The sequence below is a fragment of the Emys orbicularis genome, chromosome 22 (assembly GCF_028017835.1).
Source record: "Emys orbicularis isolate rEmyOrb1 chromosome 22, rEmyOrb1.hap1, whole genome shotgun sequence".
In the NCBI taxonomy this organism is placed as follows: Eukaryota; Metazoa; Chordata; order Testudines; family Emydidae; genus Emys; species Emys orbicularis.
The window spans coordinates 2,883,820-2,899,081 of record NC_088704.1 but is presented as its reverse complement, the minus strand read 5'-3'; the positions used below and the strand labels follow the sequence as shown (position 1 = coordinate 2,899,081).

At 60.8% G+C, this 15,262-nt stretch overlaps 1 protein-coding gene across 1 annotated transcript in view; it reads left to right on the top strand.

Moving 5' to 3' along the window:
- PHC2 (polyhomeotic homolog 2) overlaps positions 1–12,017 on the top strand; it is a 48,940-nt gene extending 36,923 nt beyond the window's left edge. Inside the window, exons 10-15 of the mRNA XM_065421280.1 lie at positions 5,368–5,570; positions 7,788–7,917; positions 9,289–9,403; positions 9,770–9,911; positions 10,474–10,765; positions 11,828–12,017. Coding sequence (XP_065277352.1) covers positions 5,368–5,570; positions 7,788–7,917; positions 9,289–9,403; positions 9,770–9,911; positions 10,474–10,765; positions 11,828–11,982 — 1,037 coding nt within the window. The 3' untranslated portion in view covers positions 11,983–12,017. The remainder of the gene's footprint in view (positions 1–5,367; positions 5,571–7,787; positions 7,918–9,288; positions 9,404–9,769; positions 9,912–10,473; positions 10,766–11,827) is intronic.
- The last annotated feature ends 3,245 nt before the right edge of the window (positions 12,018–15,262 follow it).

The following is a 15,262-nucleotide window of genomic DNA, read 5'->3' as shown; positions in this document are numbered from 1 at the left end:
TTGGTGGGGGAGGCTGCAGCGTGTGGACAATGGGGGGAGGGGGATTGTGCCCTGCGGCTTACGTGGGTCGTGTGACCAGGCTGGTGGATAGATTGTGTGTTGCATCTTTGCTAGATGGAAGCTGTAGCTGCCCCCGGCAGGCTGGAAAAATCCAGATCCTGCTGGAGCAGGTTCTGAGGCGAGGCTCAGCTCTAGATCCTGCTGGAACCCGTGTGCATGCACATTCCTGACCTGGCTTTCAAAGGTGCTGCGCGTCTATCGCTCCCAGTGACTTCACCTGGCGCTGTGGGCACCAGCACCATCAGGCACTGGGCCCCAGAAGTATTCAGCATTCAGTGCTGATGCAGCGTGAGCCACAAAGGCCTGGACATAAGTAGGTGGATGAAAACTCAAGAGCCAGCTCCTCACACCAGCCTCCACGTAGAGTGTGAATCAGCCACTAGGCTGAGGCTGCCGAAGGATGGTTGGAGCTGCATTGTAACCCATGCCGGGGAAGGAGGGTGTGGGGGGTAGGATAGGCCTGGTCCATAGGATGTGCCGGGCCCCCTTCTTCCCTCTGCTCTCAGCCTGGCATGGCCAGGTGGCGTGTGGTCAGAGTACATTTTGCAGTGCTGCTGCGGGATGGTGATGGGGGAGGCAGTGAGCGTGGGGTTTTCTGGTGAGGATTTCCCAGGCTCCAAAGGATCCCTGTTCTGTGTTTCTTCTGCTTCTGATCTCAGAGGGGCTGGTGGGTTCCCTGGAATACTCACTGCGTGGCAGGAAGGGGGCTGGCTGCTTCAGGGGGTTAAGAGTCTTGACTCTAGCTCAGGCTGGTAGTGACAGGGAGTGCTGCTCTCAAATAGCTTCAGGAGCCTCTAGGTGCAACGAGTTGAGGGGTCTCAGCTGACAGGTGTCCACATGACAAGGAATCCACCCTCGCAGCTGTCACTGTTGGGGCCGCTTGTCTGGCAGCCTCTGTAGAAAAGAAAAGGATGATTGAGCCATGGAGACTGAGCTCCCCTCTCGCTCCTGGGGGGGGGGGGGTGCTAGCTCAGGGAGGAATGATGCTGCTCCCCCTGCGGTGCATGGAGGCCTCTGGCAACTTTTGCAAAGTGACACTGATGTTAAAGGGGTCCCAGGGTATGCAGCGCCGCCCCCCCAGCACCGACCAGCCTGAGCTGTCTGCAGCCACCTGTAGATCGCCTATCTGCTCGGATTGCAAATGCTGCTTTCCCTGGGGGAGTGTTGCAGAGAGACCCCATCTCAGCACAGAGGGTTACCCACAGCCACAGCGCCCTTTGCACAGCAGGAGTCTCCTCTCTCCCCCAGAGCATGGCTCCCCAGCACCGGGACTGCACTTCCTGGGTGGCCAGAGCCTTTGATCTCATCACACCAGCACTACTCCCAGCTGGGCTTTTGATGCAATTGATCTCCCTGGGCTGGAGCAGCTAGAGTCTCAAGTCTGGTCTGCTTCTGGACTTGCTAATACTTCATCCTTTGTTCCTGGAGATGCCTGCCCCAGGCTCTGGGCTCCCTGTCCCTGGGGTGCCCTATTGCTTGCTTTGACCTGGATCATCTCCTTGTCCAGCAGCTCCTGGGACTTGCTCCCGAATCTCTCCGTCCCCATCTGCCATCTCCTTTGGCCTTTGCTCCAGGAACTCCCTGAAGCGTGTGGACTCCCTCCTCCTCGGCCTGGCTCCTCGGGGCCATGGTTCTCCTTAACTCAGGCTCCTGCTTTGCTCCCAGTCCCAGGAACCTCAAGGCAATCTGTGCCCCTCTCTCTCTGTTGTCTGTCTGTGGCCCTGTCAATGGCACCACCCCGTGGTCTGGAGGGGCCCTGTTGGGGCTGGACTCCATGGTCTCCTTGTGATGCAGAGTGCTGCACCCAACCTCACAGGCTTTCCAGCTGCTTCCAGCTCAGTCCAGTCCCCCTTCTGGCATCTCCAGTCACCCCACCTGCCGACCTCCGATCGCATAGGCCCTTCTCTGGGCGGAGACCGGGTTCTGGGGTCCCCATTCTACTGCCCCTTCCCAGCCACCCTCAGCTGGCTTCCCTGTCAATCTGCCTTTTCATTCTGGGGCTGAGTGTCGTTCCTCCTCCTTGGCAATGGGCAGAGACCCTGACCCTCGCATTGTTAGTCCCGTTCTCCTGTTTGCCCCCATGGGGGAAGAGGGCAGGATCTCGGTGTTTGAGAGGAGCCTCCCTGGGTCCCCCCTCCCCCCGATTGTGGCTGAGCTGTAGGGAGCACAGAGGGTCCTAGCCTGTGCTCAGACTCCTCTTCAGAGCCGTGGGTGTGTCCTGGTTCCTGTGCCGCTCTCATCTCATCACCCTGAACGCCCCATCCTGCCCACTGCGCTGTAATGGGGGGGGGGAGGGAGGGCTGTGGGGCTGCAGCTACATGGGGGAGGAGCCTCAATTCCAGCCATTGGGGGGGGGGGGTTCTCTAATGGCGGACTCTGCACAGGTGGTGTTTTCTTGGTCCTGTCCTGACTAGATGATCTCTTGAGGCCCCTTCCAGCCCTGCTTTTCTAGGATTATCAGCCCCCTCCTGCTGCCCCATCTCGTCTGCCCACCCCATTCCCATCTGCTCCCCTCATTTGCACAGTCTGTGCACTACACTGCCTGCACGCGCCCCCACAGTCTGCACCTACGCGCACGCTGTCAGTGCATTGCGTGTGCAGACTACTCGGCCCGCAGCCATGCCCAGCAGCCAGCTTCCACCCCTTCCCTGGCCTAAACTCACCAGGGGCAGTAAGTTAAACCGCAGCCTGCTTGCCCTGCCCTGGCCTAGCCTAGCCTAGCCACATTGTTCTCCTAATAGGAGCCAATGAGACTCCAGCAGGGGTTGGGCCCAGCCAGCGCATGCCGGTTCTGGGAACATCCTGCTCCCAGCCACACTGGGCCCCTGCCCGCTGCATGTGTTTAATGTTTAATGACTGCTGCACTGATGTTTGCTGGGAAGGCGGGGGCTGAGATGGGAGGAGGTGCTAGCGCTGTGCGGCAAAGGGACCTGCTTTAGAGTCCAGGGGGTGAAACCACAAGCCCTGCAAGAGTCTCCCCAGCTCAGGTCAGTGAATCCCTTTCTGCCCTACAAAGGAGGGAGAAGAAAACTCTGCCCTCTGGGGAGGGAAAAGGTGCATGGCTGGGAGGACGGGAGGGGCGGCGATTCCCCCTGCCATGGACGTAAGGTGCACTGATGTCACAGTGATGGGGGTGAGAGAGGCCCATTTGGGCTCCTTTGCAGGGGCTTGGGGGGGTGGCACACCCATGGGACTCGGCTCTGCTGGGAACCAGGCCTGCCCTTGCCTGTGCCACTCTCTGGACATGTAGGGGGTTAGGCTGTACAGACCCACTGCGACCACAAGGTTTGCAGCCAGCAAATCACCGGGCTGCTGCATTGGCTGTCTCTGAGTCCTCACGCTGCTTCCCGTGAGGGATTCTGGGTAGTGTAGTCCAAGGCAGATTTCCTGCAGTGAGAACTACTTGGATACGCACTGACACCGCATGCCCGTGGAGCTGCCTTGCAGTGCTCTCAGCCCTGGCTCTGCCCCAGGTGTTACTTTGCACAGTCATACTGAGAAGAGGCGCCGTGGCAGGGTGCCGGGGTAACCTGGGGGATGGCACAGATTTGCCATGAGAGGCTCCTTGCTGCTAAGACAGAGGCACATGCCTCCAGGGCTCTGCGGTGCTCCGGTGCCATAAATCCCCTGGCTGTGCCCTGCTAGCTCTGTTCTCATGGCCTAGCCCCTGCCCAGGTGGCCGGAGCAGCACCTCAGGGGCAAAGGGTCTGGTGGTGGGACAGGCATCCCACACATGTGGCCTCTTCTGGTTATGTTTTAGCCCTGAGCCAGCGGGGATGCTGTCATGGGGGAGGGAGGGGCCTGGACGTCACGGGCCCCAGCTCCATAAGGGCTCTGTGCCCAGTGTGCCTGTTCTGAGAGTCTGGCCTTATGGCCCCCCCATGCTGTGGCAGAGACGGCTGAGGAGGGAGTGCTAGTGGTCCCTGTGATGGCGTTTATTGGACACCTGTCCACATGGAGCTAGGCTGAGACCTGCCAAACTTGGTTTATGTGGGGCCAGAGAGCAGCCACGGTGAACAGGGGGCACTGGCGCACTCCCCCACTGCCAGCCGGGGCTTGACTTCGATGCATTCTCTAGCCTCCAAAGGCTCCATAGCCGGTTTGTGGGCCCTGCACTCCAATTGCTCTTCCTTGTGTCGGGCAACCAGGGCTGAGGCTCTGCTGATGGCCAGGCAGCCCTTCCTGTTCTGCAGATTCTTATACTGCTCTCCGCACCTTGGTATCCGGGCTGGCCTTAGCATAACCTAGAGTAGCCCTGGAAAGCTTTGCAATCTGGATCAATCCAGGATCTCTGTGCTGCTGGCCCCTCCTGTGCCGGGGGAGCAGGCAGCACTTAGGACAGCGTCCAGGGGCTGCAGCAGAGGGGGAATCGCTCCCCTACTTGGCAGGGATCCCCTTGGCACCAGATTGTATGCGGGAGCCTCCTCGGAGCACCCAGAGCCTCTCACCCCCCATCCCAGCTGGCTCCGCTCCCTGCCCTCCTGTAGCAGAGTGTCCGATGGGGCTGGAGAGGCCTGCTGCCTGGCACTGTGGGTAGGGCTCCGGTGTCTGTCTAGGCCCCTAGCAGCTCAGAAGGACAGTCAGTATGGTCCCATGGGGGATGGGGTCCCCATGCTTCATTGCTTGACTACCCCGGCTTAAGTGCCAGGAGTGATGGAGTATGTGTGTGTGGGGGGGGTGCTGTGCACAGGATCTGCTGTATTTTAGTGTATCCCCTGTAGAGATTGGGCCCCTCTAATTCCAGATCCTCTGGGCACAGTGGAGTCAGCTGCCCACAGACCTCCTGGTGCTCCCCTCTGTTCATTGTGCCTGGGAGAGTCGCAGCTGGAGGGGAGTGTGCTCTGTCCATTGACTCTGCCCATGGGGGTTCTTGGAGAGCATTCAGCTCCATACAATCCAGCCTGTGTGCGCCAGCTGGCGGGGGGAGAGTGCCATGTGACTGGCTGCGCTGGGCCATTCATCCGTCCCGGGGGGACAGCTGGGGAGTCAGCTGTATGGTAATGGCTGCCCCATTGAACGGTGCGGGGGCAGATCCCACACAGGCTGCTAATCCTGCTAAGATCAACCGCCTTGCCACATGCCCGCCCCACCTGGGGGGAGCAAGGGGATGGGAGGCCTGGCCCACCCTGCCTCTCCTAGCCGTGTGTGCGCATGCTTGTTGCACTCTGTGTGTGCTGTCACTGCTCGAGCTGGCTGCGTTCTGCTCTGTGGCGGTGTGCGCACATTGCTGTGTCACCAGTTGTGGATGTATTTGTGTCTCTGTGCAAGCCCCACCCCTGCAGCTCAATCTCGTCTCCCCCCCTGCAGAGCCGGGACAGGACCGTGTTCATGTGCAGAACGACCCCAGCAGCCCCGGCATGACATCAGGGAACGGAAACTCTGCCTCTACTGTCGCTGGCACTGCCCCCCAGAATGGTGAGAATAAACCACCACAGGCCATTGTGAAACCCCAAGTCCTGACGCATGTTATCGAAGGGTTTGTGATCCAGGAGGGGGCAGAGCCGTTCCCGGTACGCACCTTCTTCTTTTCCCCTCTTTACGCTGTTCGCTTTTTGTGTTCTCGCTTTGGCGCACGCGCAGGTCTCGCTCCCGCTCTGTTTCCCTGACGATAGCAGGAGCCAGCTGAACATAGGCCTCCAGTCTTTGCCGTGCCACGGCTCAGCCTGAGGGGGGCGCTCACCTCTGCTGTGAGAGATGCAGACCCTGCCCCTGCAGTGGGGTGCTATTCTGGGTCAGATGGTCTAATGGTTAGAGCACGGGACTGGGAGTCAGGACTCCTGAGTTCCAGTCCTAGCTCTGCCACTGACAGGTGTGATCCTGGGTAAGGCTCCTTTTCAAAAGCGGCCTCTGAATTTGTGTGCCCAGTTTTAGACACTTTGGGCCTTGTTTGGGATTGTGCACGCCCACGGAGGGTGCTCAGCGCTTCAGGAAATCAGGCCCTAGGTGTGTCCACTGGAGCACCTGGGACCTGAGACCCCCCAAATCCAAGGCCGCTTTTGAAAAATGGGGGCCTTAGTTGCTCTGCCTCAGTTTCCCCACGCGAGCCATGGGGATAATGAGACTTTAGGAAGCACTGTGGGAGGCGCGGGTGAAAAGCACTAACCCAAGGGTTATGATTCAGACTTGTCGCTGTTTTCAAATGTGCTTTGAAACCCTTGGCTTCACCGTGCGCGAAGGTGAACATGCGAATGGAATTACTGCCTTTGAAAGGGGCGGGGACGCTTCTGGGCGTCGGTTTCAGTTTTATTGTTAACTTTATTTACAAGAACCTTTAAATAAATATTGGGCTGTTAGCCTGTCTGTGCAGCCGCCTAGCAGAGCAAAGTGCTCAGGACCTGGGGGTGGGGGGCCTGCAGCCCCGTCAGAGCTGCAGCCTGAGGATAGAGACCCCCCCAAAGCACTTGGGTCGGTACAGACAGTGACGCCCAGCCGCGCATTGCGTCAAGCGCTCCTGAGGAAGGAGCAGCAGCTGCTGTGCTTAAAGGGGTCCATTCCAGCCGTCTCATCTCCGCCTGGTCTCTGCCCAAAGGGGAATATTCCACTTGGCGCGAAAATGGTCGAGCTGCTTTAGAGCTAGAGAAAAAGCTCCACGGTCCTCAGAACAAAAACAAAAACCTCCTTCGACACCGTCTTCCCCGGGTGAGCTGGCAGGGCAGGAAACAGCCCTCCCTGGGGAGAGAGCCCTGGGGAAAATAAGCAGACAGGTGACTGAGCTGTGAGACTCTGCAAATTTCAGTGGATGAAATTCACCCCCACGCAGAGGCCCAGCATGAGATACGTGCCCTTCCTAAACCTGCGGGATATCAGTGGTGCCGAGGCCTTCTGCTGCCCAGGGTGGATTTCACCACTGCTTGTGCGGTTCACATGGCCCTTTGACTCAGGCCGTGATGGGACTGCTCGCAGCAGGTGGGTAATGCAGGATTGGGGCCTGCGTGCGTCTGCTGCATGACTGAGGGAGGTTGCACTGAGCATGCGAGCTGGGTGCTGAATTGGGGAGATGGGGATGAGGCAAAGATCGCAGCACTCTGTGTGGAGGAGAAATGCACCTTAGAGGCACAGGAGAGGGGCGGCTTTCCCCAGCGTGTGGGGCTGAGCAAGTCGTTTCAGCCTCTGGACCTGGCACCCTCTAATACCAGTTTGCTGCAAGCTGGCAGAGCTGGGTTGCCGGCTGGCCTCATGCTTGCAAGTGGTAAGCTGGGAGTTCAGACGGGGCACGGGGAGTGGAGCAGAGCGGTATGGTGGGGTACCTGGACACATGAACTTCCAGCTCCACCTCCAAACCCAAGCGGGGCTTCCGCTGCGTCAGAATGAACAAGGGCGTGCCCCTGAGTAACTCCACTCCATGCAGGCCAGGAGCTCCGCTGGTGCAGCAGGGAGCATGGCAGAGCAGTGTGAAGCAGGAGCCTTGCTTTGCTCTGCATCCCCCTGCCCCCTAGCTGGCCCACCAGAGCGGCCTGGCTTGGTGGGTCACTGCTGTTGCCCTTCAGTGGCTGCGTCACAGAGCCGCTAACAGACCTACCGCTGCTGCCAGCTGGGGGAGCTCTCCTCCAACTCCCAACAGCAAAGGTCTGTGGTTTTGGAGCTGAGTTCTGGGGCAGGCACCTGCAGGGAGAAGCCCCCTCCTTTCCGCCCACCGCAGGGTTTCTGGAGGCCTGCCGAGAGCCGGCCCGAGGCTGCAGGCAGAGCAGCCCTCTAACCTGTCTCGCCCTGTGTCTCCGGCTCTCCAGGTGGGGCGCTCTTCACTGCTCGTGGGGAATCTCAAGAAGAAGTATGCCCAGGGCCTCTTGGCTGAGAAACTCCCACAGCAGGACAATACAACCACCACTGACTCTGAAATGGAGGAGCCCTATCTGCAAGGTAGGCCCCGGCCAGCAGGGGCGCTAGAGAGCTGGGGCGCCTGCCGCTGATCCTCCCACGCCTCTAGTCAGGGGAGGGAGCAGCCGTCGCATTCGTTAGGAGCTGAGGTCGGGGGCTACCTGCTCCCTTGGGAACCCAGTGGGTACTGAGGGTCAAACCTTCCCACTGCCCCCACCAGAGGGGACACTATGGGATGACCAGGCAGAGCAGCCCTCGGCACTATTCCCACTGGGGAGCGGGGGAGGAAGAGACAGCAGGGAATAGGGCGGTGGGAGCATGGGCTAGTGGTTAGAGCTGGGAGTCAGGAGACCAGGGTTCTATTTCTGCCTCTGCCACTACCGTCCCAGGTGACTGTGAGAGAGTCACTTCCCCTTTTTGTGCCTCAGTTTCCCCAGCCATAAGGTTTGGGGGAGGGGATGATGATCCTGACTCCCCTCCCAGGGACTGTGAGGGCCCATTGAAGGCTGCAGAACACTTTGTGGGGTGAGAAAAGGGCGCTGAGGTTGGAGAACAAGGACAGTGTGGAAGGGGGGAGGGCAGATGAGCAGGGAGCTGAGAGGTAGCCGTGCTGGGGAGCTTCTGCTCTCGACCTCCAGCTTGTAGGCTTATGGGCTGGGGCCAGGCCTGTCCCCTGGGGCCTTTCCAGGGACCCTGGCCTGGCTTCCAGGTTCGGGGGGCAGCCTGGTGTCTGGCAGCAGGACCCATGGAGGGGGCTGGGGGGCCAGGATGCAAAGGGGGGTGAGTCATTCAGGCCGATTGTGTAGCAACCGTTTGCTAATGTGGGTAAAGTGTGGGGGGGAGACACGTAAAGGCTGAGATGCCTCCAACACCCAGATGTTGTTCAGTCTCCTCAGGGCTGCTGGGTTAAGAGGCAAGAACATCTCAGGGTCCCTGTGCTGCTCCCTCAAGCCCGTGGCTCCAGGAATAACACTCGTTTGCATACCCACTAAAGCAGGATCCCGTGGCACCCAGAGGCAGGCCAGCCTGCCTGTCTGGCACGGGAGAGCCAGAGCGTCTGCAGAGCGGCTGTATCCCCTCGTCTGGCCTTTGAGAGAGAGGGGGAACCTTCGGGGACAGTCACCCCCTCACCTAGAGCAACCCAGGCGCCTGCCAAGAGTGGCCTGCCGGGGGGCGCTGTGTGGCCAGGGGAAGCGGGGTAGCGTTCTTGCCTACGGTCGGTGACCTGTGTGTGGCGGGGGGATTGGCTGTGCTGGGAGAGGCACTGCTGGGGGCCAGTGCTGGCCTGTGCCAGGCGGCAGGGTTGCTCTGTCCAGGCAGTGGCTAAGGCCCTGCTGCATGCCAGGCTTGTGCGAGCCGTCACTAAGAGCCGGGTGTGTCTGTGTTGGTCCCTGTGTCCCGCTGTGTCCACAGAATCCAAAGAGGAGGGGAACCCCCCGAAGCTGAAGTGTGAGCTCTGTGGCCGCGTTGACTTCGCCTACAAGTTCAAGAGGTCCAAACGCTTCTGCTCCATGGCCTGTGCCAAGAGGTAACCACTGCTGAGTGGTGCCTGCCCACCCCCCCTCCCCACCACCCACCAAGGGGCGCCAGACCCCACTACCACCACAGCCGCCGAGCAGCATTCCCGGCTCTGCTGCTGGGCAAGGCCCCCTAGCATTGCCCAACCCCTTTGTGCATGTCAACCCCACCATAGGGCAAAGCCCCCGAGTCCCGCCCCATCCCTCTCAGCATCATCTGCCCCCAACATGCTGGCTCCAGGGGCCGGGGTGCTGCCTGGTGCAGGGCTCCCCCAGGCGCCATCTGCACCCATCCTGCCACTGTGGGGAGCGAGGCAGGGTTGTGAGGCCGCTGAACTGAGACCCCGTCACTGACCCGCTCCTGGCTCCCCTGGCAGGTACAACGTGGGGTGCACGAAGCGGGTGGGGCTCTTCCACCCTGACCGCAGCAAGCTCCAGAAACCGGGGGCGGCAACGCACGGGCGCCGTCGCACCTGCAAGGGAGCCTTACCCGTCCTCAGCAAGGACACCAAGAAACAGGTGAGCTGCCGTCTACCCCCCGGGGTGGTGATCCTAACCCCCTTCCCTCCCCCAGGAGCTAGTGTGTGAGCCTGGGCTGCCCCTTGGCAAATGGCTGCGCCTCTGTGGGCACCCCCTGCTCACCTCAGGGCTGAGGGGCAGGCGCTGCTGCAGGTTCTCGGGCAGATGGGGCTACAATGATAGTCGCCATCAGTTAGCCCCATTGCCTAGCTGGGAGGGAGGGGCAGTAACATGCAGAGAGGGCATGGGGGCAGGGGGTGAACAGAACCTAAGAACCTCTTGACAGACAATCAACTTTCTGCTGAAGCTGGGACTAGAACTCAGGACTTTGGGCTCCGTCCCCTGCCCTCTAACCACTAGACTGCACTCCCTTCAGCGCCAGCAATAGACCCAGGAGTCCTGCCCTGGTTCTGAGCATTACACTGCAGCCCTCCCAGAGGGAGCAATAGGACCTAGGCGTCCCGGCTCCCAGTTGCCTGCAGAGCAGAAGAGACTGGGGAGGTGGGTGTTGCACGGGGTGGGACTGGCCCCTCCACAGGCTGACCTCTCCGCTGCCCCGCAGACGCCGGTGTCCCTCTCCACGGGCTCGGTGCCACTCTCCGTCACAGCCTCACTCCAGCTCAACCGCAGCCAGGAGGATTCCAGCCGCTGCTCCGATAACTCGAGCTACGAGGAGCCGCTGTCGCCCCTCTCGGCCAGCTCGTCCACCTCACGCCGGCGGCAGGGCGAGCGCGACCTGGAGCTGCCCGACATGCACATGCGGGACCTGGTGGGCATTGGGCACCACTTCCTGCCCAGCGAGCCCACCAAGTGGAATGTGGAGGATGTCTATGAATTCATCCGCTCCTTGCCAGGTGAGGGACCCTCCCGGCCTTGCTCCCCTCCCTGCCACATGGGCCCTGGGCCAGCCAGGGCCTGCAGGATCTTTGAGGCCTGCATGTCTGGGGGGTTGCTTTGCCCACTGCTGACATGCAGCTAGCTCTGGGGTGGAGCCCAGCAGCTGTTCTGTGCTATCCAGCGGGATGGGCTGGAGTTAGCATGGCAAGGAGCAAAGAGCATGGGGGAGCCATGCTTTGACTTCCAGGGAGAAGCTAGTGAGCTAGGCAGCAGGTTTCAACTACAGCAAACCACTCTGCCCCCAAATCAGAGAGCTGGTGGCCAGGCTGGGAGGCCCCTCAACAACCACCCTGCCCTCCCTCTCGCCTGTGCTGACCCTGAGTGCCTGCCTCCAGCGCTGGGGCTTGGACAGGCCACTGCCCCCCCTCTGTCTGAGCTGTCAGTCTGTCCTGCAGGGGTTCCCCCAGGGGCATTCCTGCACCCCTTGACTGCTCCTGGCCTCTGCCGTCAGCATCCTGCTCCTTCGGCCCCACCTGTCACATCGCTGTGAGATGCCCCGACCTGCCCCTGCTGTTCTGCAGGCAGAGGGTTTGTCTGGGCCTCCCTGGGAGGGAGGAGTCTTCCCAACCCCCCTCCACCAGAAACAAGGCGCCCCGGAGCCGTGTGCTGACTGCCCTTCCAGTGGGGGCATCGGGTCGCGGAGCATCCCTGCTCCTGCCTTGGGAGCACTGCAGCCACCTGTGGGTGGGACACAGGAGCTATTTAACAGCTCACAGCAAGAGATTGGGCCAGGGACAAAAACACACCTGAGCTAGTTCTGGCCGTGGTGCCTGGGTGACGGGGTCAGGAGCTGTTCCGTTTTTCTGCCAAGAGGAAGGTTCCAGCACAACGGGCTGCGTGCGAGGGGACAGCACCCCCTGCCAGTCCTGTTCCCCCGCACTGGCTCAGGCTCCCCTCCAGCCCTGAGCCAGCACAGATCTGCTTGGCGTAGGGAGCCGGAGAGGGCAGAGCTGGCCTGGGGGGGAGCAGTGGATGGCTGGGCTGGCGCCCATGCTGATGGCCTCACTGGCTCCCTGCAGGGTGCCAGGAGATCGCGGAGGAGTTCCGCGCCCAGGAGATCGACGGGCAGGCCCTGCTGCTGCTGAAGGAGGATCACCTCATGAGCGCCATGAACATCAAGCTGGGCCCGGCGCTGAAAATCTATGCCCGCATCAGCATGCTCAAGGACTCCTAGAGGCGCCCGCATGCGTGGCATGGGCAGCCCCCCTGGACACTCCCGCGCAGGGCAGAGGCACCTGCCTACAGAAGCCCTTTGGGGACCGGCTGTAGCTGTCGCTAGGAGCTGGGGGGACGACATTGGGCCCATGAGCTCCTTGTGGCCTGGAGCACAAAGGGCCCCTGAATCCCAGAGCTGGGGTCTGCCTGGATCCCCGTCTTCCCACCTCCTGGCTGGGGCGGAGGCTGGGTCTTGCGGGGCTGTACATATTCTGTAGCATTAGCTTCCCCTCCTGCAGCCCCAGCCTGCCCCGTGGTGCACGGGGAGAGGGGGTCGTGGCTGCAGGGCAGGCTGGGGCTGTTCAAGGGGCAGGGTCCCCCCTGGCCAGGTGCTGGCTGGCAGTAGGCAGGGCTGGGCTGATTTCCCCTGTACCCGCCCAGCTGTGTGACCCACAGGAGCCCCACTTCCCTCTCCAGCTCCTCAGCTCCCCCTCCCCCCAAGAACTGCAGACTTGCCACCCCTGGGAGAGGCTGAGGGGCTCGTGCTGGACCCAACCCCCAACTCTCAATGCCAAACAGGACGGTTGCCTTAAAGTTGTGTGTGGTTGTGGTGCCAGGCGCTGTCCCCCACCCCCGGCAGGCAGCCAGTTCCTGGGCCCCCGTGTGTGCTCCCAGCCCGTGGCTGAGGCTGCTGGGGGGGGGGGGGGGCAGCGTGTCATGTGGCTCAGACTGTTAAGGCGGAAGCCAGTGTGTCCCACGGGGGGTGGCTCCTGGGCAGTGGGGGCCCGGCTCCTGGGACAGCACAGTGGGGAGCAGGCTCCTGGCTGTGGGGGGGGAGAGAGTGCCCAGTGCCCCTTGGCAGGGGGCTGCATTGCAGCAGGGCCTGCTGTGTTCCCTGGGCATGGGCACCGCTGGCCCCAGTGGCCCAAGAGCATCCGTGCTGTGGAGGGGGCAGGGGGGCGTCCCTCCAGGCTCCCGGTGCCAGTGTAGCTGGCTAATGCCAGCAGAGCCGTCCCCCACGCTGGCTTGGGGGGCATCTGCACAGGCCTCCCTGGGGATTCCCTTAGCGCCTGTCCTCAGGCTGCCATAATACGGCTGAAGCTGCCTGTATGCACCAGGGTGGGGGGCTCTAAGCCCCAGTGAGAATCATTCCTCTTGAGCTGGGGAGATGCAGCTCCATCCTCCCCTCCATACGGCCGAGCTGCTGGCTGCAAGTGTCCCCCAGCAGGTCGGGAGCTGCTCGGCTCTAGACTGAGGGAGGCTGGGCTGGGAAGGTCTTTTTAAAACCCTTTTTTTCCTGTTGGTTTTTAATAAACGTTACAAAAAACTCCACAAACCTCTGCGCGGGGGCTTTTCCGGGCCTAGGATCATGCTGGGCGCCAGCCACCCTTCTGCCGGTTAGTAACACGAGTGGGGGCTCGGCTGGGTGGAACGTTTCATCGCTGCCCTGCCCGGGGTGGAGACCTGTTATCTGGGTGATGGTTTGACACTGCAGGCTCGAGCAGCGCAGCGTTGGCTCAGGTTTACCCAGTCTCCCCAGTGCTAAGAGCTGGAAATGGCGGGGGGGGGAGGGATGGAGAGGGAGTTGAATGAAAGAGTAAAAGGGGGAGAGGAGCCAGTGTCAGCCCCATGGCTGAAGCTCGTGAAATCCACGAGGAAGGGGCAGGGTGAGAGCCGCTGTTCTGTTGGGTTGACGCTGAGCAGGGCCTGGGGGCCAGAATTCTTCTTTTCACTTTTGAAAATGTTTTTCAAAACTGAAACTTCTAAGCCAGAAAGTTGGCTGCCCTCTGCCCTGACCAGCCAACCAGCTGGGCCAGGGAAGGGGGCAGAGAATTGGAAACCAACAAATGAAAAAACACCAAACCCCTTGGAGAGGCCCCAAACAGGAGCAGCCTCCCCCCAAGAGTCTTGGGGTACGTCTTCACTACCCACCGTATCAATCGGGTAGCAATCGATTTATCTGGGATCGATATCTCACGTCTCGTTAAGACGCGATATATTGATCCCCGAACGCACTCACCGTCGACTCCGGAACTCCACCAGACCGAGCGGCGGTAGCGCAGTTGACGGGGGAGGTGCAGCCGTCGATCCTGTGCCGTCTGGACCCCAGGTAATTCGATCCAAGATACTTTGACTTCAGCTATGCTATTCGCGTAGCTGAAGTTGCGTATCTTGGATCAATATTCTCCCCCCCCGTGTAGACCAGCCCCTGGAAAACTTGGGAAACCAACTGGTCTCACAAACCTGGTTTCCGAAAAACGCCTGTTTCATGGCAAAGCAGTCAAACTGCCCCCAGCTCTGTTTGTATCCTTCACTCTTCTCCCCCCTCCGCCAAAGTCACAGCCTGGTAGCTGAGCCCCTCCCAGTCTTCAGTGGATTTAGCCTTATGTAGGGCAGGGCTGTTATCCCTGTGGGGGAAACTGAGGCACAAAAGGCCCAGATCCCCAAAGGTATGTGGCCACCTAACTCGTGTTGAGCTCAATGGAAGATCTCATCTGTGAAGATCTGTGCCTAAGTGTCTTCCCCAGGCTGGGCCTTGATCCCAGGTCTCTCCCACCCCAGCCTAGAGTGTGGCACTCACTTGCCCTTGGTGGTGGCAGCACTTTGGATTCTGGCTGCCGGGGGGGCAGCAGGGAGTGTGTGCTCCAGGCTGCAGTGCCAAGGAGCTGAGCATGCTCCTGGCAGCTACGGGGGAGTTGCAGGGGCAGTGGTGGCCATGTCATTAGCCCTCTGCTGAGGCTGCATATGCTGGATGCTCCTGTTAGCTTCAGTGGGAGCAGCTATAGCATCCGGTCTTGCAAGGTGCCAGTAGCACCGTTCGTGCCGGGGCTCAGGCCCTGCTCAGCTAGCCAACAAGTCCAAAGCCCACCCAACCCTGGTTCAGTACCCTCCCCCCACCCCCTTTGCTTGCAAGGGTCAAAGCAGGAGTGCTGGTGGGGCAGTGAAGTGTGGGGTGGGGCTTAGCACCTCATTAGAATAGAGAGTCTGGCAGCTTAGCCACCCACTCAGCTGGTTAAATCTCCCTCTGGACGTTTCTTGGCTCTTACCAGTGCTGGGGGCCACGGGGCGAGGAGGGCACGACACTGCAGGGTTCCACGCAGCCTGTGCTGCTGCTCAAGGTTTCCACGCCTGGGGGTAAGTTGCGGGTTATCCTCGACACGCTGGGAGGCTTTGCAAACTGCCCAGGGAATGACACAGCGGGCGTGGGAGAGGGTCGAAATACGAGCCAGGCCACTCATGGTGGGTGCTTTAGAAATGGGTCTGATGGAGTCAGCCTACAGCCCGCTGACCAATGGAGA